Consider the following 26170-nt stretch of genomic DNA (forward strand, 5'->3'; position numbering starts at 1 on the left):
CATTTTTAATGAATAAGAAATTGACTTTAAGGGTCAATAGTAGATTCGGATACTTTTTCAGGTACTTTTTTTAATTGTTTCTCATTATATTTGTAAATGTAATTGTAAAATCTTTAAAAAGAAATTAATATAGGCCATCAGAGAATCATCTCTAATAGATAACACTCATGAGTGTTTTTCACTTCTGTTACACCATTAGATCTTAGAGTTACACCAGGATCTCAGAGTTTTTGATGAGTACCAAAGTCTTGCAAGGAAAAGAAATTTCCCAGGGTCATACAGTAATTTTATGGAAGATTCAGGAATAGAAAACAGCTCTATGCTTTATCTGCTCTAATCAAATAGTTTTCCAGATGTTAGACTATTTTCCTCAGCAGCCTCTCCAGCTTTTGTATGTTTCCTACAAGAGGTACCGTACTTAAAAGATCATCCCGTGGAATAAGGTTTCAGAAAAAATTATGCTGGGAGCAGTCCTTGTTTCTTTGAATAAATTGCCCTAATACGTGTCTTTCGCTGTTTAAATTGTTTATAATATAGTCATGTTCAAAATAAGACTATTACTGAAACCGACTGACTTTCTTCATTAAAATATCAACAGAACACTGATGCTGGTGCGAATGATGAAATAAAATCAAAAGGTCTCAGATAAACTCATTACCATCACTCTGATGGCAAAGTGATTGGAAAAATACAGCAATTAAGTTACTTGACAAATTTATATGCCTACAGAGAGGATGTGAAGTAAAGCCTAGCTATTCTTCATTATATATTGAAGATTGCAGTGTTTGTGAATGATACCAGACATTCACCTGTAAGGCAGCAAGTCCAGTCCTGAAGTCAGGAGTAAGATGCCATTATTTTACACGTTTCAATACGCTACATGCATACACATGTAGTTCCTTTTCTATGAGCCTTCAGAAAGGGAAAGGAAAAGGATGGCGTAGTATGTCTGGAAAAATGAAGATAAATTTTAAAGTTAGCTAGGCTTCTCTATCCTATTATCTTAACACAAACACAGATCTCATCACTGGCTGTAGCCCAGTTTGGCTTTTGAATGTAAAATTATGTCTCCTAATATGCCTTCAAGACATTATTACACCTTTAGTTCTGAGGTCCATAAACCATTACTCTGGGTGCTCATAAATATGCATTTCCTTTACACTTTTAAGTAAGCTGCTATTGCTGTCATTCACTTTTAGTTAAGACCTGTCAGGTGGTGTTTCTGTTGAAGGAAAGAAGTTTAAATTATGGGCGAACTGAAGATATGTAGTTCTTAGGAGTGCTAAAATTATGAGTGAGTTGGAGAGATTATTCCTCACAAGTAATTTTAGGATCCCAAGGGATAATGGTGATGTGTACAAGAGATGTTCCCTTCTCCGCTAATTCCATTAAAAGCCTCTGATTTCTGCATTGCTGGAGTGAGACTCCAAAAACCTGCTTTTCCATCTTACATAATCACTTTCACAGTATCCTGTAACATCCACCTCTGCTAAGACTGTCGGTGCATTGACTCCTGGAGTGACAGTGATATATAGGTCTGACAAAGCATCCTTCGCAATATGCTTCATTGAAGTGAGAACGGCAAATGCTGACAGTATTACTGGAAACCTTTTACTTAGGCAGAATTAATAAATTACAACTTGTATTTTGGGATGGTCTCGTAATATACAGCTGGTCCAGAATGATATGACTTACTAGTAGGGAATTACTGCATCTTGGCAGACAGCATCCAATTTATTTTCAATTCTGAGAAAAGCATTATCCACTGGCTAAGACACTGCATCAGGAGTTAAGGCATTCAGGATCACAGTTGTGCTATTCTTCTGGTGCCCGACCTCATGCAAGTCTCTTCACCCAGATGTCTCTTGTTCCTTCCTCCACTCTTTCCCTTTTTAGACTGTGCCGTTGTCCTTGGGGTGTGATGTGGCTGTGATTGTTCATAGGGTGTCCCCCTCAGCTCTTGCAACTTTTCCGCTCCTAGGTGAATGCCATGAATCCCATACTTGGACTATATCCATAAATTTAGTCTGTTACCCACAAGTTCTAGCTCCAGTCCATGCTTGGTTTGGTTCAGACTTGGGAAGCTTTTCTTTAGCAAGTTGTGACCAGTGGTGAATTAATGATGAGTCAATCTGAAGCAAATAATGTTTTTTATCTTGGCAGCAAGGACACAGGCCAACGTTAAAAGGGATTTCAGCTCAACAAGGCAGGCACTGGAGAGAAGTGGCCCTGGCTTCTCCTGAGCTGCACTGTCTCTGAGGCTCTGTCCCTGGCTCATCATGAAACTTTGTCAATGTTCTTTGTTTGCCGCAAGGCTTTTTTGTTTTTCATAAAATCGCATATATGATTTAATGCTGGGTGATGTACTAATACTGTTCAAATACTGCCATCTTATTGTGCGTGAGAACAGAAAACTGTGAAACTGTTAGAAAGGGATGCAGTGTGGTATCTGCAGTGGAAGTCCTGTACTCTGTTTCATATGGCCTCGTCCGTTCTCCGAGTTGCTCAGGTTTTCTGTGCCACCCCCAAGACCTCACTATTCCAGCTAGGGAAAAGAAAGCTGTGGGTGACAGGTTGTGTCCTTCCCTTCCTGGCCTACCTGTTCCCATCCCTCCTCTAAGCAAAGTCCCACAGCAGAATGGCTGTCAGGTTTGGTTGGGGAGGCCTGTGGCTCCTTGGAGGGGGCTCGTGGAGGAGCAGGAACACAGGAGAAGGGATGACTCCAGATCCATGTGGTGCCACAGTCCCCTTGTGACATTCCCCCATGGACAGGCCCTGGTCACCTAATAAGGTTGGACACATCATGTAGTATGGGGTTAACTACAGGAGAGGGAGAGAGATCCTCCTGTCCTGAAACACCACTGACCCTTTATCCAGAAAGTTTAATATTATTATTACAGTACTTGGTGATGTTGTGGTACTTACTCAGCAACCACTGTTGTGAATGACTCAATGATGTTGTCTGGCAGTAGCATGATTGGAGCATTCCCAGAGTAATTGGGAATAAATGTCAAATTAGTGGTATTGAAAACATTTTTCAGGCAGTTGGTTTGGTCCTGTTCATGTGATCTAGAGGTTAAACTTATTGCCAGAGACGTGGTCTGGAAGATTTTCTTGCTGGTTCAGATAGGGTAGGGCTGTTAAAGGGGTTTTCTTCAGTGGGAAAAGAGGGAAGGGGGTATTGCTTTCCTTTTGATCATGGTCTTATAATCATTTGCATGTGTGTTGTTTTTTTTCCCCCAAAAAATACCCTAGTACGGAATCTTTGACTTCTCCTGTGGCCTCAGTTGCTCCTGTTCTGTTTAAGGTCAAAAGTAAGTAATTTATGTAAGACAATGGGAGAAATTTCTGGATATGTAGTTGCGGGGATAAGAAGAACAGAGAAGATGTTTTGTGGAACATCTGTTACATGGATATGCTTTATTGTGGGCAACTGAATTGGATGACCTGGTCATCAGTCTCTGTATTTTCCTTTATTGTCTTTAAGTACTCTCAGTGGAGAACTATTAGTGGTATTTTTCTACCTTCCTGCCTAAGCACAGGCTAGCTTTTATTGGAGCTAACGTCTAGTAATTATAAAGCCAACATCACAATAACAAGCAAACAGATGGGACATATAATATTCATAAATTATTGAATGCAGCTTCCTCATCCTTCACAGTAAGCTCTTCAGGACAGGGACAGACAGTGTCTTGTAGGCACCTACAGTACATCAAGGAGGTAGGCAACAGCCAATGTGATTTGTCAAATCAATTCGATTTTCTTCTCTGGCAGAGTAGCAAACCTTATTGATGGGGAAGAGGAAGAGGTGCCATATGCCTTGACCTTGTTAAGGCTTTTTGACAATGTATTCTGGTAAACAAACTAGAGATGCATGAATATGAAGCTACTGCGAGATGGCTACCAAATTGGTATGAAAGCTGTTCTCGGTAGTTATTAATGGTTTATTGTCTGTTTATAAAGGTGTAATGAGGGATCCATAGTGGTCTGTCCTGGACCCAATATTTTAATTGCAAGTGGGATGTTGAATTTAGTTTGCAAATTATACCAGTATGGGAGGCAGTAAAGAGATAAGAGTTTAAGATTAAAATTCAAACTGAATTTGAGAAATTGATGAAATGGCTTGGAAAAATAGAATATAATCCAACAAGGAAAAGGGCAAGATTCTTAACTTTGGTATAAATAATGAACCCACAGACTGAATATGAATAAGAAATGCTTAGGCAATAATTTTGGAGAAAGGGTTTATAAAAGTGAGCAGAGTCACAGGCAGACTGTGATTGAATGTGTAAGGAGAGTATATACATAAAAGACACCAGTGAGGCCTCAGGTGAAGTGCTGTGTTCAATTTTGTACAAAGATCAGAAAAGAAGTCCAGAGGAGAGTAAGAGGAGCCCAGAGAACAAAGACTGAAGGACTGGGACTGAAGGACTGGTTCAACCTGGAGAGCAGAAGAGTTGAGAGATGTAAGGGCAGTCATTAAATATATAAAAGCCTTATGCAGAGAAGAAGGGAATAAATCAACTGTCCTCCAAGTCTGTGGTGGATATGACAAAAAGTAATGTGCTAAGAATTCAGTACGGGAGATTTGAGTTAGATACTGGACATGAGGAAACTTTTCATGAGAAACCTAGTGAAGCATGGGGAGAAAGCTAGTGAGGCTGTGCTATCTCCATTTTTAAGGACCTGTTTTTCTGTGACTCTGTAGTCCCTGTGTGGAACATGGTTGCTGGTTGTGTCCTCCAGGTCGGTATCTGTGACAACAGTGTAATCATCTCTTTCTCTTGTCTTACCTTCTATCTGGCAGATCCCCTCCTGTTCAGCTTTTTCTGCTATTAAGTGACCTATGAGTACACCTTCAAACAGGATATATTAAAAAAACTCTGAGGCCTCTAGAGACAGAGATGGCAAAGACCAGAAGAGCACGCTTAGGACTTGCACAGCTCTGGAACGATGGCACTGCATGTTACCTCTGTCTTCCTACAAAGTTCTGACCATAAGTCTGTTCCCACTTATTTCAGGCTATATCACATTTTCCTCTATTTGCAGCCAACAAAGTTAATAAAATCAGCATAAGCCAAATTGGAGCTGGGTGCAGTCTGTCTCACAAAGGCAGAAAGATCCTTTGTGTGCCCTGTGTCGCTCTTACCACGCGTTATGCTGCCTTTTTCACACCTCTCGGCATCAAAGAAATAGCACAATAGTTTCTGTTGTCCAAAAATCATCTAATCAAATGCTTCATAAAAGTGTGGCTTTTAATTGTGTTATTGGGGCATACTTCACTCCTAAGCAGTAGTATTTTTGTTTTGCTTTTCTCTTTTTCAGAATTTATACTAAAACATGGTTGTTTATATGAAAGTGCAAGTGCTAGTAGTTGTTTCATAGCAAAGTAATAGAAGTGTGCTCAAAACTACATGTGCACATTGATGCATGTATATATTATGTAAGTGGAGAAGAAGCAAAGCACCCACCCAGTGATCTGTTTCAAATTAATTGTGTTAATTTAAGAAAGGTATTTAATGTTTTCATAGTTGTCTATTTGAGTAGGAAATGTTAAGGAGATTGTTGGAAAGGTTAATTGAAGAACTGGCATCACGTGTGTTGAAGATACTCCTTTTACGTGGAGCTATTACTTTTTAATAGCTGTAGGCATGCACCTGTTGGGCTTGAGCAAAAGATTGTAAAAGATGATTTAGCATTGAAAGGTGTGAAAAAGGACTGCCCATCAAATAGTATCTACTAAGCATCAATATTTTTAGTGCTGTTCTTCAGATCTTTTATTATGGTCTTACAGTTAATTGAGTATATTCTACAGGTATTGAAAACAATGAAATTACCTGACTAATTAGCTGATTTAAAGTGTTGATGTTATTTTTTCTTTTGTACATTATTGGTAACCAGTTTTCTGAATTTCTTTTCTTAAATGCTTATATAGATTTTTAAAATATTCCTTAAAACAAGTATCAGAAAAGGTGCTAATTTAAATATGTTCTTAATTACTCATTATATTCAACGTATTCATAATACAAATTTTAATTCAACGTATTCATAATACAAATTTTAAATGTAAAGCATTTCTTTAATGAAATGCTTCTTTTCATGGCAACTCAGAGCAAATTCCAAGGGATTTTCTGTTTTCAGTTAGAATATTATATTTAAGAAATATTACCAGACTTCTGTTTTGGAATCAGGGAAAGATAGCAATAATGAAATGGGTATATTTTGGTATACTTAAGGATGCTTTATATTTTGGGTTTTTTTTAATCTTTCATGCAGCATTAAAAAAAAAGCAATTATTCATTTTAATGCATCCTTCTTGTTGGCTTAAAGCTGAAATATAGTTGCTTGAAAATTAATTTACCCCTCATGAATGACTGGTTGGATTATCTTTGTAGCATTAAATGTCAACCCTGAGCTCCGAGCACATTGTGTCTACGGTAAAAAGTTGTCCCTGAGCACTTAATGTTGTGTTAAATGATGATGTGTCCTTTGCAAATGTATTATTAGTGTCAAGCTGTTCCGTCTCTCAAGATTGAAAAATGGTCAGTGATTTGAGCTGCCATTAAACCTGAATAAAAAAGAGAGAGGCTGTGGGGGGTTTTCATGCCTTTTCTGAGTACAGACATACTCCTGAGTACGTATGAGACATATCAAAATGTTTCCTTTAACCTAAGACTCCAAAAACACCATTTGGAATCACAGCAATTAAAAATAAGAAAATCTTACTTTTGCTTCTCAGGAAAAGAATGGTCATTGAATATGGCTGTGTGACACTAAGAGCACAAAAAAACAATAATAAATACTTGGTCTTGTTTCTGTAGATGTGAGCTAGAGTTCTGATGCCGATTCTCAAACGTAGCTTGTAACACCGTTGCTGATGTGCGATTTGCTGTCTGATGTTAATTGAGGTTAGGCCTGAAATTCCTTTGGAATTTTGTTTTTCTGAGGTTCCTCTAACATCCTGAACAAATAGTTATTTCCAGTTTTACAGTTACAGTGTTATGGGTGAGGCATGCATGTTTAAGATGTGTCATGTGTGAGTAGAGTTTCATGAGGTTGAAATGCTGTTAATTAATATACAGTGACTGGTTTAAAATCTCTCAAAGATATTCAATCATATACTTCTGTACACACACCTTAGAAGCTAGGTGCCTAGGTACCTTTATGGATCTGGGTGATGTTACAAAGCACTTGAGAAAACACTTATTTCCCCATGCCAGACACCTAACTTGCTGGCATTAATAAAGGCACTTAAAGAAAAACTCTGCTACTGTGTATGAGGTGATAGAACCTGGATTTGAGGAGTCCTAGGGCATGTAGGGAAAAAATATATTCCCTCCTATTGAAAAACAAACTACTGTAAAGTTATGGAATTGTTGAAAGTACAAACTGATTTGAACTTTTTAGTCCATTGACTTGCTGTTTATAGGCCCTGCTGAATTCCTTTGGTGCGCTTTAGTTACACTACTATAGCTATGTTAAGGTATTTCAGACAATGTGATTTTATGGCCAAATTCTCCCTGAGGTGTCAGCCATTTATCTGGTTCCAAGGAAGTGTTCCCTGATGACTGGAAAAAGACAAATGCCATGCCCATCTTCAAGAAAACTTGAAGGAGGACATGGACATACTGGAGTCCAGTGAAGGGCCAAGATGACTGTCTGGAACACGGGATGTACAAGGAGAGGCTGAGAGAGCTGGTTTGTCCAGCTCTAAGAAGAGACAGCTGAGATGTTATTGCTGTCTACAAATAATAGGAGGCTACAGACAGGGTGAAGCCTAACTTTTCTCAAAGGTGCACAATGGTAGGACAAGAGGCAAGTTAGAACATGGAAATTCCAATTAAGTAGTGAAAAACGTTTTTACCAGGAGGATGGTCAAATGTTGGAAAAGGTTGCTCAGAGAGGCTGTGGAATCTCTACCTTTGGAAATACTCAAAACTCAACTAGACAAGCTCAGCTAGACTAGCTCCCTGAGCAACTGGAGCTAACTTTCAGGCTGGATCCAGTTTAGAAGTTGGCTCTGTTGTGAGTGGAGTGTTGGACCAGATGAATTCCAGAAATCCCTTCTAACCTAAACTATCCTATGAGGCTGTAGCTTAAAGTGCCAGGGACCATAGCTGGCACACAGGAACAGTTCTGAAGAAGCAGTGTGATAATTATGGTACATCTTCTCAACAGTGGCTCTGTAGTACAGATGTAGCTAGCTGGCTTGGGAACCACCACAGCATAGCTGAGCAAGGGTGGAATTCAATGGGAACCACCAGTTAAGCTGTGGTTTTAGATGCATTTTACAGTCCCTTCATGGCTCTCTGATGTTCTCTCTCTAGTGCTAATAATACTTAAGATAATTACTTCACAGGTAATTTGGCCATGTCCGCAAATGTCCCGAGAGTCCAGATAAAATCATGTAGGAAACCGATTCTCCTTCCCCACTTGTCCTTTGGATCTAGTTTCCTTGGCTCAGATTCATTCTGCTTAACCTTAGAGGTGAAACCAACCTGCCTGACTTGGGTGTTGAACAACTCTAGGCTCTCTCTGTTGTTGATGACAGTAAAATAGGTGCCACCAGGGAGCACTTTAGGCTGTCCTAGACTGCTGTCAGTCACTCTTTGGAGAAGTGTCTCTATGGGAAGTAAAGAGGGACCTAAACAAGCAATCACCTAAAACTGAAGTCAGGTGCAATGGCTGTGACCTTCTATGTCTCGCATGTAAGGAGGTTGTGGAGTATAGTGTGACTGAGCCTTCCTCCATCTTGGACCTTCATCCCTGCCAGCGAGATCTAACTTTTCCCTTCCCCCTGTTACAGCGGGCAAAAGGAGGGGATGCTCGAAATCAGACTGTGAAAACCCTGAAAAGACCAGAGGACCATTTTCTTGTTCTGTGTTCATCTGTAGGATTTCATGGGAAGGTTCCTGGAACCTTTGCTAATTCAGATCAATAATCATAATAAGAACATTGATTTCAGTTTAACTAGGTGTGTGATTTCACACTTTCAATTTGACAGTAAAGCTTGCCGCAGTCTGTCTCTAGTTTCTAACTAGCTATGTATACATTTTAATATAGGTTTCAGCATCAGTTACATTAATGTACTTTAGTTAAACTACTACTGGTAACTAAAATTTACCCAATAGTTGTAGTTTTATTACAACTTAAGGAATACTTTAACATATGAAATGGATTGCTACTGTATGGAAAATGTCTTACTAATGTTTTGATTATGACTATAATACCAGCACAGAAAGATTCAGGACAGCAGTTTGTTGGTTGTTACGAATTATAGTGAAAGTGTTGAAAGGAATTTTAAATCTGTAATGTTGATTAGCAAATTTTACTATCTGTCAGGTTTTTTGGCATGCTGTAAATAACTCATCTTCAAATAATTTGTCTGAGTAATTAAATTTAGATTGCACATTTCTCATTTCAAATATTTTGACTCTTATCTATTTGCTTTTCCATTGTGGCTTAATTGGTGTGGTCTATATAAACGGACAATAAATTTATATACCTTTGTTATAAAGATCAGTCACTGAATAGAACTTGGTATTCATCCCAGGCAGAATTATGATTGAATGTATTTGCAAGATTAAAGTACTGAATTTACTTTTTTCTAATTAAAGGCAATTAAAGATTTGCAGACACAAATAAAAGACAATGAATTGAGGAATAAGTGTAGGAGCAAGTCCATTTGCAGGTGAAAAGAAGTGCCTTTGAAGCAGAACCAGCTGTATTTTCATTGAAAGAATAACAGTTTAGGAAGCTTTTCTGCATGTGCTTGCTTGATAGCATAATGTACTCATAAGCAGCTTACACAGTACAGTATTCAGAAAATAGCAGTGCATTAATTTTTAAAGTAGCAAATGCAGGCAAAGAGCAATGCTGCCACATGATGATAATGAAGGTGGATATTGTAAAGTCTACTGAGAGAAAAGAAAGCAGGGAGCTCCCGAAATGTGAACATTTATAAAACAATAACTAGATATTCATATGATAATAAGATTGGACAGCAGCATCAACAAAGGCCAAAGATGCAGTCCCGTTTCTGCTAAAGCCTGATGAATTGAAAAGCAGAGAGACAGTCTTTAGTCTTGTTATTCAATTCCATTAATGAACGATTGTTAGAATGAAAGAGTAAATATCTAGAAGTGTTGGGAATCTAATTTTTTCTGTCGTGAAGTTATTCTATAGATTTGTTCAGGTTGTATCTTAAATGGCAGCATCTTTAAACACAATCTTAAATGTAGTCACTTTTCTTAAATATAATGCTCAGCGTGTTGCATTCTCAGTTACGTGTATAACAGAGCTTGGTATGTATGCAGAAGTACAATGTTATGCATGCTACCTGGTAATGTCACAGTATTTCTGTAGACTAAAAAAAAAACGGTCACCTAGAACTTAATGAACTTGTCTAGCTCATATGTATTATTTAGTTTAAGTTTTGCATTAATCAGGGTGTCATTGGAGGTTTAGTTAAAAAGAATACTGAACATACCAGATCGGATCGTCTCTAATCTGTTATTGAAATTATTGAATAGAAGATATATGGGATCTCAATTTCCCTTGTGAGTAGAGATAAATCACAAAAATTCTTTTGAAATCTGTAGGTTTGTAATCCTAGTTACATGAGGAGAAACAAACTCATATTGCATATTGTATGAATCCCTAATATTCACTCTGAGGGAGACACTTTGGCATTTTTCACAATACAGCTTTGTTTAGTAGCTCAAAAAGTACCTATATTTCACCTTTATCTTCACCCTTTTCTAATTCTACAGCTAGTAGGATAGTCTTCATTTCTACCTGTGGAAAGTTTTCAAAGCTGGATCTGTAAACAGGGCACAACTCAGTTCAGCTGCTGCTGAGGTCACTCTGCCACCAAGGGAGTAGAAAAAACTGCAAGAAGGATGGAAGGAAGGGGCGGGATGAAAGGTGAGCTCTGGAGAGCTTCCAAAGGGCAAAGGCAACTTCAGGCGCCGAAATGGAAAGGTGGATGATCTTTGCACCTGGTCTTGGGAGGGACTGGCAGGAGGCAAGACAAGCAGGGAGATGATGGCTGTAGTCAGTAAGAAAAGTTGCCTTATCGTGGACTAGATCTTTGGTCTTAAAAATGGAAAGAAAGCAATGGACTTGGGAAAAGTTGTAAAGAAAGAAGTGCCAAATTTGTAAAAAAAAAATGGAAATTGGGGTAGTTATAAGAAAAGTTAAGGAAAGCTGACATTGGAGTTTGAGAGAAGAGATGAGATGAAGAACTGATAATGATAATGAGAAGTAGAAGAGGAAAGGATTTTGCTTAAGTAATACAAAATTTGGTCTGGAAATTTTCCAATTCTATCTTTTTGGCTTCTTCTTCTTGCCTTCCTACATTCCCTCAGGAAAACTCAGTGTCTGTCTTGAATAGACATTGGGTAAAGCAGACAAATGGGGCTTTGTCTGATGAGTCCATCTTAACTGGCTTTGACGGTTAGTTCCTGGGAAGAAGACACAGCCTAAGCTGATGACTCTGACAGATAAGTGTACAAGAAAGCGTGTAGGATAAGTGAGATAAAACTAGAAGTCATTGGGAGTGTGAATATATGTATTCCAACTGGTTGAATTTGCAGACCCAAAAGAACACAGGGAGCTTGTGTTATTTATTTCTCCTTGTTTTCCAGGTGGTAATGATCAGCATTCACGTGGCAGGGGCTTTGCATTTCATAGTTCTTTATAGTCCTGTAGCGCAGACGTCTTTCCCAAGGCCTCAGAAAGTTCAGATGCTTTAAGAGTCTTTTAGTACAATTGCTAAATCTGGTTTTCATTACAAAGGACTCCACAGATGCCCTTTTTAAACTTTTGCACTTGGCGGACTAAGACTGTTTCCCTACCATATTTTTTTTCCCCTTTTTGGCTATCACATTTAGCAAGGAGAGTGGTAAATTAATGGCAGGTGCATAGATTTGGAGAACTACCAGCTCTAGAGTCATTAAAATAGCCTATTTGTTATATAGGGCGGTTTAGTTGTTCATATCAGATTTAATATATATCTGGAAGTATTCTCTAGATAAGTAGAATCCAGTCTTAGCCATAGCCACGATACTGGAATAAATAGGACCAGAGTGCTTGAAAGCGAGGGGAAGAACACCAATAAGCTTTCCCTTTTCTAGGAATAGAATTGGTCCTACCAATAGATCTAGTTCTTAGGCTGGGTCTCCTGTGCGATGTTTACCCTTGCTCATGTCACCTTCACAGTTGATCCTTGGAGAGGAGGAGGGAGATTGGGCAATGGGAGAAAAGGGAGGTGGGTTTCAGTAGCCAACTTGTTTCCCATTTCTTACGGGCCTTACAAAGCTTTCAAGTTTTCATTATCTAATACCGTTGCATCACTGGATGGGGAACCTCTGGCTGTCCTGCTTTATTTACCCCAGATGGGAGAGCAGCAAACCTGAATTATGAGAACTGAAATTGAACTTAGTCCTTGTCAGTTACAGACTTCTAAACAAAGGTATTTGTCATGCTTAAAACATCTCGGATAAATTTCTATAGTTTGTTCGCAAGTAAGTAAGAACAGCTGCATCACTTTATTGAAAGTTGGCTCCCAACAAACAAACAAAAAAATTCAAGGCTGGGGTATATCTATGCCAAATTTCAGCCTGGAGTGAATTTTTATGAGTTATAAACTCCTGCCATTTATAATGGAAATTCTGACAGCTCTTTAACTGTTTCGTAGCAAAACTAGACTGCAGTACTTTAGGGAGAAGAAACATGTTCTCTTTCTGGCTGGCTTCATCTCATGACTTAGCCATTTTGGTGGTTCCTGCAGTTCTTTCCCTAACTGTTCAAAAAAATTGCTGTACTCCTGATGCATCCTATTGTCGAATATCATTGACTTCTGAAGAATAATGCTGCAGTGGTCCTTTCCTGCAAATGAGATATGTTGACTGGATGAATATTTTGGAGCCTCAGACCTAAATAGTCATTCTGTCACCTTTTCTTCACTCCGTCCTCTGTTCCTTGGATATATGCGCTTTTTTTTTTCCCAATAGACATGGTTTCAGTTATTTTTTTCTTTTGTCATTGAGCATTTTCTAAGTTATTTCAGGTCTTTTATGAGTAATATCTGACCAAAGGATAATACGGAGACCTTCACAATATATAATCCCTAGGGTTGAAGAGAGATTATACAATGAAAGCAAATTCATAATGAGAGTTCAGCATCCACAATATGCAACAGAGAGGAGCTCTGTATTGAATACGAGCACAGTGATAGAAAGAGTGGACAAAAGTAGAGGTATGTTTCCATGAATCCAGTGTATCACTGGAGAAGACCTTTCTTTTCCAGTTCATGTTTCAGAATTTCACCCCTGCACTATAATATCCCAGTTTTGAAGGTGACCATAAAATGAGAAGCTTGCACTATTGGTCATGAATGTAAGAACACATCTGGTTGAGCAAATGGGAATGTTGCATGCACAAAACTATTGGGCAGAGTTTTAGAGAAAAGGTTAAATTATTTGAACGTAACAATGACAAAAGCTAAATGTAAACCTAGGTAAAATTAGTGGTTAAAAATGGCCAAAGATTTCTGCTTTAAGCATTGTAGCTCAGCTTTGGAAATAGGCAAAAAGGAGAAAAAGGCATTTATGCATTGGGGGGGAATGGACAGGACTTTTTGAAAAGCCAAAGCGATTGTACTGAGGCTCTGCCCCTCTGAGCAGTTTCTTCACAGATTCCTCTTTTCCTTCTTCTCCTTTTGTGACTGGATCTGTACCTTGACTTCTGTTGATTTAAAGAAGCTGTGGTTGATAGTAGATAGTACAAGAGTAACAGACCCTTCAGACAACAAAAATGTCCCTGAGAGATATCAAGTGTTTTATGCTTTATTATTAAGTTGAGATAAATGATTTATGCCATTTCTAAGTACTTGCATGTCCTCCTCTGAACTCAGTTCATATGGACTCACAGTAACCAAGCACTTAGTTGCAGTCTTTCTGACTGCAAGAGATAGTCCCTGTAACTTTTTAAAAAGTCCATCTAAGACACTTCTAGACAATTTTGTGTAACATGTTTCTACAAGCAGATGGTGTGAAGCAATGGTTTTATTAGCGCTTACTTGGACTGACTTGTATGTCTCTGAGTTCTGCTGCTCGCAAATAATGTTCTGGTTCGGAATGATGAAACATTTATACTCACCATAATGTCCTGTATTACACATTTATATATGCATTAGAGATGACTAACCAACAAAAATTATAATGAAAATTTTGTTTTGATTGAAATGTGAGGGAAAAACACCATCCACCTTTAATCTGCTTATTTGCTGTCTGATGCTTACTGAACAATTTAATAAACATTTTACTAGTGGATGGCTATCCGTACGTGTATTTTGATGTCTCTCTGGAGTGATAGGTTCTACGCTGATTTGTTGGCTCTTGCTTGTTGCTGTCATTGTCTGTGTTAAGGACCGTTGTTCCACAGATCGGGCCCCTGTCTTACAGAGTAGCTCCTGCTTAAAGTGCTGGACTGTGGGATGTTTTCAAAATGTTAGATCTGACTTTTCAACTGAAATAATTGCAGACATTCTTTATCTTCTTTTTGCATCATTTTCATTAAATGTGCTTTTCTACTCTAGGAAAACAAGATTATAAGAAAACCAGGCCTATGTTAAGAGCTACAAGATTAAAAGCAGAGGCCAAGAAAACTGCACTAGGCGTAAAGGTAGAGATCTATTTGATAGCTTATACCACCTTTGTGTATATGTTGTTTCTTTTCCCAATAGATGTACTGTGTGAATATTGATTTCTGAGAGATATTATGACACTTCAAAATCTAAGTGGAATGCCAGAATCTAAAATATTTATGATGGATTGCTTTTACTTAATCCTAAAGTAACTGAAATAGTTGAAATGCTAAAAGATTTTAAGTAGTCCATGTCCTTGTTATGATGCATACTTACTTTAAGGTCAATAAAGTACTGTATGCTTAGAAAATTGATCTTTTCAGGGAGCCTCTCTACACACAGAACAAATGCTTTAACGATTTCATGTAGTTATAAAAATTACAATAAACATCTTCCTTCTTCCTCTTCCTATCCTATACCCAGGAGTAATTTAAAGACTGGGTTTGTTAAGTATTGTAAATTCTCAGCATTATTATTTCAGTCTATAACCTTGTGTAATGCCTGTGACTCGGAAAAAGAAGGCTTAACTAACAGCAAAACACATGAAAAGGCACTGAACTTTATTTTGGAAATGTCCCTTTTTCAGGCAGGTATGAAGTATAATAATGACTATTTGATCATGGCTGTGAATATGAGCAAGGAGGACAATTAGGAATATTTTGTGCTATCTGCTACCCAGTGTGTCATCAAAATGGGATTTATCTGAACACACATTGTTTATTTAAGTTGCATCCGGTATTTTTCCCTCAAACTTATTTTTGAATCAAATTGATAGTTAGCTTAGCAGCAAGGGTAAAAACTGAGCAAAATAAAAAAGTGGATCAAATACCTGGGTATTCTAGTGAAGGAAACTTCAGAATTGTTAAAACAAGAACATTTTCTTGTTTCTGGCAGATGAGAAATCAATTTTTTCAAGTTATAGCTTATAGCAAATGCCAAGGTATTACTACCAAGCTGTAACAGCTGTTGAGCTGCCAGATGATGTATTTGGTTGTCTTCCAGAATTTGCTATTATAATCACGAAACGGTGGTTTCTTTTTGCTCCTGATTGCTGATCTCGATCAAGCATTACTGTGCGATGCAGTATGTTTTCACAACATAATCTCCTCAGTTAGTGCTGTGTGTCAGGTTTTAATGAGAAAAAGTAGATTGCCTTTTTTGTTTAAAGGATAGATTATTAACCTTTTGAGTTCAATGTTTTTTCCTTTCTTTCTTATTAGATTTTACTTTTTCTTTTCATGTTGCTTTCAATGACATGACCTTTTAAAAGTGATGTTCTACTTGGAGACTTCTGCTGTACAACCTAGTTCTTTTAAAATGTGCAAGTTTTTTCATGTCTTTCACAAGTGAGAAAAATATGAAACTTGGTCCTTCAAAACTTGTTCTGTTTCCATATTTTCTTAAGTAATTCTTACTTAAAAATGAGGGAGAATAGGAAAGCATATGTGTAATCATATGTATAATGAAGAATCATTTATTAGTGAGTAAAGAAATCAAGAACAGCTTATTTTGTACAAATATGTCGCTGCGTCTTATAGCAGAACACTAGCTGACTTCTAGATAAGAATGAGTTTTGCCATCAAGGCACACACGTGCTCTCCAGGTCATGGGATGTTGTGTTTCTGGGGTTCTGCTAGTTGCAGTGTGCAATGTCTCAGGTTTGCAATTTTGCCTCTGCCTTTAAAAAAAAAAAAAAGAAAGAAATTCTTTAAAATATTGTCTTCCGGCTGTAATATTCTTTGCATGCCTGGACCTTGAAATATGACTCTGGATCATCCCCAAACAGATCACAGTCATTTGCTTTGCTTCCTAATTACTGAGAAAAGCTGGCAGAGCTGAAGCAAAAGGGAAGGTAAGTTGGGCACCTTTCCCTCCAGGGATATGCTTGTGGGGGAAGGAAAGCAGGGCCTTTGTATGCATCCTTCTCACTGAGCCTGCTTAATGCCAACAACCTCAGGCTTACTAAATGTTACAATACTTCTACCAGAATGCGGGCAATCCCTGTAGAATAAAACTCTGCACTCCTGCTGACAGACACTGCAGCGCTCAGCATGGAAGCGAGGCATATTTAACGTCTCGGGGTAAATTGCACCTCTTCCCCTCTTGCAGTGACAACTCTTCACCCTGCTCTATCCCTCCAGTTCAGCAGAGCTTCACCACGGGCAGTGGCTATGCCTGGAGTGTCTGCAGGGAAATGGCCCTCCACACCCCAGGAGAGGCTGCTTGGTTGTGAAGCCCCGTAACCTCTCCCCCTCCCTCAGGCAGGGCTTGTTTTGCTCAGTCCGTTATTAAGTTCCTCCAGCTGTCCAAGAGCAATCTTCTCACGTTCATCCTCCATGCCTATCCCAGCTACTCCTCTGTCGTCTTCTGGATAAATTTTTAAATAAGAATTTCTTGAAGTCTCCTGCTTAGTGCGACAGCAGGGTGTTAAACTGCTCCTCATGTCTGTGGCTGTCAGAAGAGTCAGCAGAGTTGAGGTCCCATCAGGTTATGTGCACTCGTGAAACTATTTTGAAGCTTGAATGTGCAATCCTTTAATTATTTCCTAATATTCAGAGCTTTTGAGTGTGCCTGAGATCTTCCTTTGGGAAGGTATCGTCACAGTTGTCACTTCATATTAACAAAGTTTTCTGATGGTGATAAGTGACATGATTCACCTTCCAAAGGCTGGGGTTTTATTCTTTTTATATGATGTAGGCCCCGATACTGTGCTGTGACAGCTGATTAACTGTTTGTGCTGAGGAAAAAAAAAGTGGTGTAACTACAGTACAATGTAATAAGTAGGCAGCACTTTAAATAGAAAAGTCCAAAGTTCTTGTAAATCTTTGAGAAAACATGTACATAGGTGTATTTACTATATATTTTATTTGTTTATCCAGGTTTCAGTACATGATGCGGTGTGCAGCATTTCAAAATATATTAACATTTGCTTATAAAAAGCTAAGTTACAGTTAATAAAAATATTGTAGAGGGAGGATATCCTTATCATACATGTAAAAGTACGAGCTCTCTGGGAGAGAGGAATATTTTTATAATTCTGTGAAATACCTAACACAGTAAGTACCATATTACCACTTAAAACATTAGGATTTTTAGTGCTCATTGGTACCTCTAGAGTTGTTTTGCACTAGTGTCCTGAAGAGCTTATAATCCTGGCTCTAAACTAAGACTTGGTGTAGTATTTAGGGGAAGAACAAAAAAGAGGTCTGGAAAATAGTGAAGGGATTTTAGTCCTTAATTTCTATGATGATAATGAAATTCAACTGTTGTGTATTTCACCATGAGAGCTGACAACATTCGCTTAAAAACAAAGGCCCTATAAATGACATAAAACTTTTCAGAACCAGTCCCCTGGAGATCCTTCACATTTCATCGCTGGCATACTAATTAGCTTGTCTTGTCAAACTTTGATTGCCTTGTCATTTTAATGCAAGGTTTAAAGTAACAAAGTTTCTTTCAGTCACTGGCATTTAGTACTTTTTAATTTCCCCAATGAGAGATTTTATCCATGTTGATAATGTCAGGGAAGCAGCTAAGCACTAATAACTATCAAAAGTTAGTTCAAGCAGGGTGACCATGCTAGTATTTGGTGTGTAATATTTGCTCTTTAAACATCTTTAAAAAATAAATATTGTAGCAGAGCTATTGTGCTAGCTCTGTTTGTGTATGTGACACTAATGCCGACAGTGCCAAAGTATATGGTGTCTCTTGGAAAAGCAGGACCCCTGTCTCGAGAAACAACTTGGAGAGAAAGAGGTATGCTGTATGTCTCCAGGTGTTTGGGTAAGACAAAATTCTTTGTAGCGGTACCAAAAAGGGAGCCTCTGAACCTTCTCTGCGTGGTTGTTTTGTTGTCCCCCCGTGGGGGGCTCGTGCTGGTGGAAGCCCACCTGCTCCTCCTTACCAGGCGGAGCAGCAAGGAGTCTGCACCATTGGTGCTAACTCTGCTCTCAGTGGGTAAGGAAGAGGTGCCAGCAGGAGGGTGGCAAGCAGAAAACGGTTTGAGGAATGTGGAAGCTCAGCCCCAGATAGCTGGAGTTTGGTATGCAGAGCCTGAAAGTAATGGGAGTTCTTGGGGAGAGATTCTTCTCACAGGCTGCAAGAATGAATCAGTGGTCCGTGGGATAGATGATGAAGTTTTCTCTCTTGTTGAAAGGTAGACACAAATCTGAACAGTAGTATTTTACACCCACTTGCAAAGACATAATCGACTACAGAATACCACTCCGTAGAGAATTATTAGCAATGTAGTACATCAATTGAGCTAAGGAAAAAATGTTTCCTAAAAAAGTGAGAGCTTACTGTCTGTCATTCTTTTGCATATCTACTTAATCTATTGTGTAGCCAGCTAGCTCACTATTAAGAGTTTATCTCATCTGGAACAAGTTATGTATGAATAGATAACAAGGCATTCCTAGTGTATTTTGGCAAAGGGTATTCTCTGATTTCACACTGTTCATAATCTGCTAAGTTAAACTGCATTTGCGAAGATAAGTTGGGAATATAGTTTCATAGCTTTGCAGAAATTAAGGCCACAAGGGACTATTAGATCATTTGATCTGGCCTTCTATATGTTACAGATCATAAAATTTCATCCAAATACTTTCTAGGAAGTCCAAGCACTTTATAACGGCCAAAATACTGGGTCTTCAAACCAGCTTATGTGCCTCACATAAAGAGCAGGGCAGCTTAATGTGCCACCAGTGAACAAAGTATGATATTCCCAGTGATCTCAGTAGTCAAACTTTGATCCCTGACCTTGAAATGGAAGGAAGGGGAAAAAAAACATACAAAGAGAAAAACAAAATCAGATTGCTCCCATCTGACCCTGGCCTGACCTGTACACGTAAGTACAGTAATCATGGTGGTTTGAGCATGTGAACAAGATGCACCAAGCAGGAGCCTAGGAGGATTTTCTGTACTGTTTCGGAGCAGTCTTTCTCAGGCTTTGGTCTCTACTTCTGACCAATCTCTAACACTTCAAAGGACAGTTGACAGCAACAAAACCTCAAATCCCAGAAATGAAATCAATACAATTGGAGGTAAATTTCCTGAAAAAGAAGGAAACTGCTTTTCATCCTATATAGAAAAGTGAAGCACTGAAGCATGAGGTGCCATTACTTTTAACAGCCTGGTGCTTCAGGGGTTCAGAATGTCACACTGACCATGTAAGTAATCCCAGTCTTCCCAGGGCCTGAAGGAGGGGAGCAGTCTGGAGGGCTGAGTTTGCCAACTCCAAGGCTGGCAGCCAGAGCCTTCTTTTCACACAAGCCCAAGTTAAAGTATTCTTCCCAATAGCTAAATAAAAACATACTTTTTTTGAGAGATCTGACCATAAAAGACTCACAGCCATGGAAGTCCATAGTTTCCCCAAGAGAGAACTGGAATGTTCAATCATTCTTGCTCCTAGGAAATGGCATCTTATTTCAAGACTGAGCTTATCTAACCACAGCTGGACCTTGAGAGGTTCTTGTAAACAAGACAGGACCCCACACTGTGAAGCGCCTTACTTAAATACAGGTGTATGGCATATATAGTTATATGCTGTAACGAAACTACCTCTCATTCTTCTCTATGATAAAATAAATACCAGTTATCTCCCTACTGGAAATCCCTCCACCTTTGCACATGCAGAGATTACTCTGAGGGAGTGGTTGCCCCTTAAATCCAAAGACCTTTTTAGAGTCACAGTTTTTCAAGGCAGAGTCCTCCACTTTGTAAGTACTATCTACATCTTTGATACCTGCATATATTATCTTGCATTTAGGTATATTAAAATGAATCCTGTTGCTTTGTGATCATATAGCCAGGCCTTTTAGATGACTCTGTAATAGTATCTTGTTCTCATTACTTGAGACAATAATGATCTTTGTTCCATCTGAAATTTTTACAATAAAAAAATTTATAACATAAAAATTGATGATAAAAGTTAATAAATTACTTTTGTTACCTTGTATTAGATGTAGAATGTCCTGCATTAAGGAAGTAGATGTCCATTTTTAAATATGATTTTGTTGAAATGCTAAAGAATGGTCACAGTGCATGTCCAGATAAAGTCTTCCAATTAGAAATTATATGGGATAAAAAGGTTGACTGTCAAGTCCGTGTATGTTTGTTTTATTTCTACAGGTATCCTTGGTCAGCAAGATTTTCTTTTCATCTCTTTTCAGAAATAGCTAGGGATAGTTTGGCATTTCAAAGACGCTAATTTGTGGTACGCTTTCACCTAGTTTTAAGCTGGTTTTGGATAAAAAAGGTACGATTCTTTTTGGAGGACAATAAAAATCATGTAAAAAACCCGAAATTTCCTGAAAGTGTGATATTTCTCTCTATGTGTAGGATATGATACTGCCATACACAGTGTCCGGATTTGTGTTATTATAGCCAACATTTTTTCCTCACCTCTGTTTTTTCATCTCCTGATTAATCTTGTTTAGATCCTGACTCGGCAACTTGCTCCATCAGGGTGAATCTGAGGACATTATCCAAGTATTTTGGCATGAGAGACATAAAACTGACAAAAATTGATAAGAGAATTAAATCTATGTTACGCTGTAATGGCATGTGTTTCCTTTATGGAAAAGTTTCTGAAAAACTTAACCAAGCTGAAATCAGTAGGGTTCTACAGACATTATTCTAAATATAAGAGAATATAATAGAAAATTCTGTTCCTTTTAAAGGCGTCTTTGACTGTAGTTTGGGATTTGAGAGCAGGGATGTTATTTCCTAGTGTTCTGTACCATGTTATAAGAGAAAAAAAGGAGAAAAAGCCCTGTGATCATTTTAAGTTTATTTCTATAGGACTTTTTCTATATTGGTTAATTATTCATGGTGAAATCCTCTGAGTAAATGGATTTGGCAGAGGGATGATGGGGATGATCCATAAAGTGCAAGAGAAAGGGAGCTATATATGCCGAGCAGGGAGTATTTTAACATTTCATTTCTATGCATGGCTTAAAATACAAATAGCAAAGCCTGATAAGTATAAAACAAATTAAAATGACAATATATACTGTTGTTGCAAAGACAGTATAGTGGTGTAGCATCTCATTTGCTATTTACATTTATGTAAAAATTTATGTTTATAAAAGTTCATAAACTGGATGCAATTCTTAAGAGACTGCATATCCCTAGCTGAGAGCCAGGTGTCCTTTGTTAGGCCGTTTATTTTAGATTTTTGTTACTCTTCCTTCTTCAGTAATTCAAAATTAAGGTTCTTGCATAATTCACAAACCTGGAATTTCAATAAGGCTTTTCATTCCCAGGGTTAATAAATACCGATCCAGCCACTCAGTTCCTAATGCCTGTGTAAGGAAGGTAGTATTGTTATCTCAGCGTTATTCACTGTAAAAGTTAGGCAGAGGAATTAAAGAACTACTCCCATCAAAGCAGTTACTGGGCAACCTGAGAATAAAAATGAAGATTTTTCCAGTTCCACTTCCTAGAAAACAAATCTTTAATGGAAACATTCCCCCAAATTTTGCTGCTGCTACCACAGCGTTTCATAAGGGAGCACGGGGAGAAGGGAGAGGAAAGGTGAACCTATTGTAAAGCAGAAAACGTGGCAAGCGTGGCATCCAAACAAGGGAAAAAACTTTTCAATACCGGAATGAATTTGCTCTCTGTGTCAAGTGTGAACGGTGCCTGCATTGTACGGTTTTGTTGTCCACTCTCCTGAGCAGATGGAGCTTGCAGTTGTATGTCACTTGTTTATTACATCCTCTTAAGATTAGTAGCTGTGTGGCCAGATGGGTCTGGGAGCACAGCTGTGGATACAAGGAAATAAATGAAACCTGTCTGATGCTGCCATGCCCTTTTGTGAGATACTGACGTGTTGCAACTGCAACAAAGCAAAAATCACTTTCCTTTAATATATTAGTGAATTAGATGTACTTTCTGGTTTTTTTTAATCAAATCATATGAAATCAGGAGGATGAGGTTCAGAGGATGATATAGTAAGAGGAAAATGTAGTTGAATTCTGTAGCAAACAGCCTCAGCAAATTTACAGTAGCAATTTTAATGTGGTAAAATAAATTTAAAGTACATCTCAATTAATCATCCATATAAAATGTAAAGCAAAGCTTTCTATAGAACAAAGACTCCTATAGAGCATACGCCAACTAGGCAGTAGTATTTCAAAGTTTATTAGATGGCATATGTTGAATTATTGATCCAACATTCTGATAAACTATATAATGCATTCATGTAAATGCAAATGAAATGCTGTTCTATAGAAGAATGCCAGATTATGGGCTAGACTTTAAAAAATGAAGCTAACACAGTTTTAACTCCTTCATGGCAGTGGACACACGAAGTTGGTCACAAAGCCACCACCAATCTAGAGATACTGGACAGAATTTGTCCCACAACGCAAGTCTCCGCACCAGAGATACCATCTCCACTCCCTTTCTAGTCTAAGAGGAGAAATAGGCATTTTTAGGAAGGATTCACCTGACCTCTTTTAGAGGACATAATGAATCTTACACCAGAGAGGGTCAGATTCTCTACTTGGACGGTAAAGGGTGTCTGATCGTCTAGGTGCGGTGTAAGCATCTCCTTTCAGTCCCACTGGCAGAGTAGATTTGATATGGTATCTTCTGTACCAATTCAGATTAGTTGTTATAAAGTTGCTGAACTGTTTTTCTTCTCTCTTTTAAGTATACAGCTAGATTGTTCCGATGCAGATGGTTTGTAGGTTAACATGAATCTCAGATTTGGAAGGGAGGTTGTTGCTTCTGTTTGTGGAGGGAAACGGTTTTGGGGGGTACAAAGTAACCTGTTCCTTTTGAGCACCTCAGTGCGTGATTTTAAAAGTACATCATGATGACAAGGAAGGAAGCAGTGCATGTTGTTAGCTGTGGAAGTGGCACTTTCTGTGAGCTGAAGGAACATAAGGATTTTTCTCAAATTTGTATTTCTTCTTTCATTGTCTAGCAAAATGAGAGTCAACACCATAGGAAGTGTGCTGTGCTTTCCAGGAAAATAAAAACTTAAAAATGTGAAATACTGTGACTTTGAAAGTAGTGTTGTAAAGAGGAAGATCATACTATGATTTATTATATCTGAGATCTAAACTTGGAGCTTAACAGAGTCCAGCCTTAAGATAGAATATGATGATAGGCAGTCACATAATGAGTATGACGTGTAGTACAAAAACATTTTTCTGCTTCTGAAAGCTGCTATAAATCATGTATACTTTGGAAGACGCTTTTATGTTAATTAAGGAAGGTGCAGCAAGTTGCAGTATTTTATGGGAAGAGAGGCAAGTGCAAGTGCAAATTGTTGTGCTTTTTGCCTTATTGCAGAGGGGAAGGAAGAAAAGTTTTGTCCAATTCTGAAGGATTTTGTAGCTCCATATTGCAATGCATGCCAGGAGGTTCGGAGGTAGAGGTAGCAATTTTCAATGACTTCCACCATACTGTGTTTGCTTCATTAAAAAATTACAAATTTGTTGGCAAAAAGCAGTAACATATTGCTAGAAAACATCAAAATTCACAGTGTAAATTCATAACTTAAATTTGTATTCAAAACTGTGGTTTGTGAATTCTGTCTTTTCTTTTAAAAAAGGAGGAATGGCATAATAAAAGGGCGTAAAGCTCCTATTTCTAGGTCAGACCAAAGATCTTTAAGCCAAATATCCTATTTCTTGCAGTATATCAGACTCACCAAAATCTTTATTGAGTGAATGGATTTTATAGCATTCTGAAATGGTAATCATAAAGAAGAAATCATTAAAGTGTCAATGCCTTATGCAATTATGTATGTCTGATGGTATTCTGATGTGCATTATAAAATGGAAATAATATTTATTTCTGATTTATCTGAAAATATGGTACTATTTATAACAGGTTTTGTTTTGTTTTTTTTTCTCTTATTTCTGCAGGAAGTTGCCCTTGTCCTTGCAGCTATACTGGTATTTTTGTTGGCTTTCTATGCTTTCTTTTATCTTAACATTTCCAATGAAGTTGACCTTGATCTGGATCCAGATGAAAACTAGCAGATGCAATGAATCTATCATCAAGATTTCTTCATCTCGAACAAGACTACGTAGGAACACACAGTCCCTTCACTGTGAGACAGTAAATGATGCCATTTCTTGCAGTCCAAGTTCATAAGAAAGTTTTGCAATGCATCAGTCACTTTTACATTCCAGATCTCCAAAATAAGAGAACACTCATGCCTGGCAAGTGTATTTGGTTAATACCAAAGCCAGGAGCAGCAGTACAATAGATGAAGTTTATTGTTTACATTATTTTTTTCTCAGGCAGAGAACTTTGATGTTAAAAGACAGGTGCTATTATTATCATGGGTATTGATGCTGACTTCACAGGAGGAGAGTCTGCCTTGACTAAATTTAGGAATCAAAGCTTCCTAATAGCCAAATTAGGTTTCTTTTCCTTTCCCAAAAGAAAGCTGAAATACCAAATAGAAAGTCTTTTCTTGATTTGTATTTAAAGTGTATCAAAAAACTCTCATCCTTTCTCTCCCTTTTAATCTTTCTTGTGCATGTGTGCACACGCGCGCGCAGGAAGATGGAAGAAATTGTAGGAAAAAAATAGCTTTTTAGAAGCAGTCTGTCACCTCCTATATGGACTTAATTTTATGTCATCCCAGATTCTGTGTGCCCATATATCTGCAGTAATCTTTTTCATTCTTTTGCCAACTGTTCAGCACACATGTGTTCTGTCAGAAATGGCACCTGGATGACAGAAGCTCTAACATTCGCATATGCCTCTGAAACACAGTTCTTTGCCTCCTGTGCTGTCTGAACTAGTGTAAATAGAAAGTTCAGTCGATGTTGGTTTTAATTAGTGTATTGCTCTATTATTAATATAAAGTCAAAATAGTATTATTTTAATTATACTCTTCCTGCTGGTTGTGGTATCAACTTGCTCTGCCTGTTAGGGGGATGTTGTAAAAAAATTGCTTTCCAGTTATACAATCATTTTAATCATCAAACTAATGTGAGACGTTGTAAGTATTAAGAAACATTTTCTTTCATGCCTACTAATAATTGGGAAAATCTTGTCCTCGTGACATCCTTCAGTTCTTGCAAAGTACCTTGCAGAAGATGCACTGTAGATAACATTTCTGATCCCTTTGATAACCACAAGCCACTTGAAGAAGTCGGTAAGTCAAAGCAGCTGCAGGGAGCTGTAAAATTCTGGCTTTATCCTGTTCTACTCTGGCTTTGGCATATAACTGAGCTTGTGGTTGTAAAGGTTCAGTTTTGATCCTTGTAAAAATGTGGTCAGTCTTTCTCTAGTTCGGATTCACTGATACCAAGAAAAGCATAGAGCCATTGATGCTGAATGTGGCAAGGGAGTTAGGCAGATTGACTTCCAGAAAAGTTATCATAATTCTGAAATTCTATGAGCAAACTAGTTTGGCTTTATCTTTGATACCAGTTTCAGGGCAGAATGTTAGGTTTAGTTGCAAGTGAGATATTTGCTGACTTGTTCCAGAAATGCCTGACTAAGATTTCTTATAGTTATTTTAAAGACAAAGGGATACAAATC

The 26170-nt window shown here is 38.0% G+C and overlaps 1 protein-coding gene across 1 annotated transcript in view; it reads left to right on the forward strand.

Annotated features, from left to right (window-relative positions):
- Positions 1-25495, forward strand: part of TRIQK (triple QxxK/R motif containing) — a 41360-nt gene extending 15865 nt beyond the window's left edge. The window contains exons 2-3 of the mRNA XM_082307003.1: positions 14603-14688; positions 24535-25495. Coding sequence (XP_082163129.1) covers positions 14603-14688; positions 24535-24648 — 200 coding nt within the window. The 3' untranslated portion in view covers positions 24649-25495. The remainder of the gene's footprint in view (positions 1-14602; positions 14689-24534) is intronic.
- Positions 25496-26170: the final 675 nt, after the last annotated feature.

The sequence above is a fragment of the Platalea leucorodia genome (assembly GCF_965183815.1).
Source record: "Platalea leucorodia genome assembly, chromosome: 1".
NCBI classification, from domain to species: Eukaryota; Metazoa; Chordata; class Aves; order Pelecaniformes; family Threskiornithidae; genus Platalea; species Platalea leucorodia.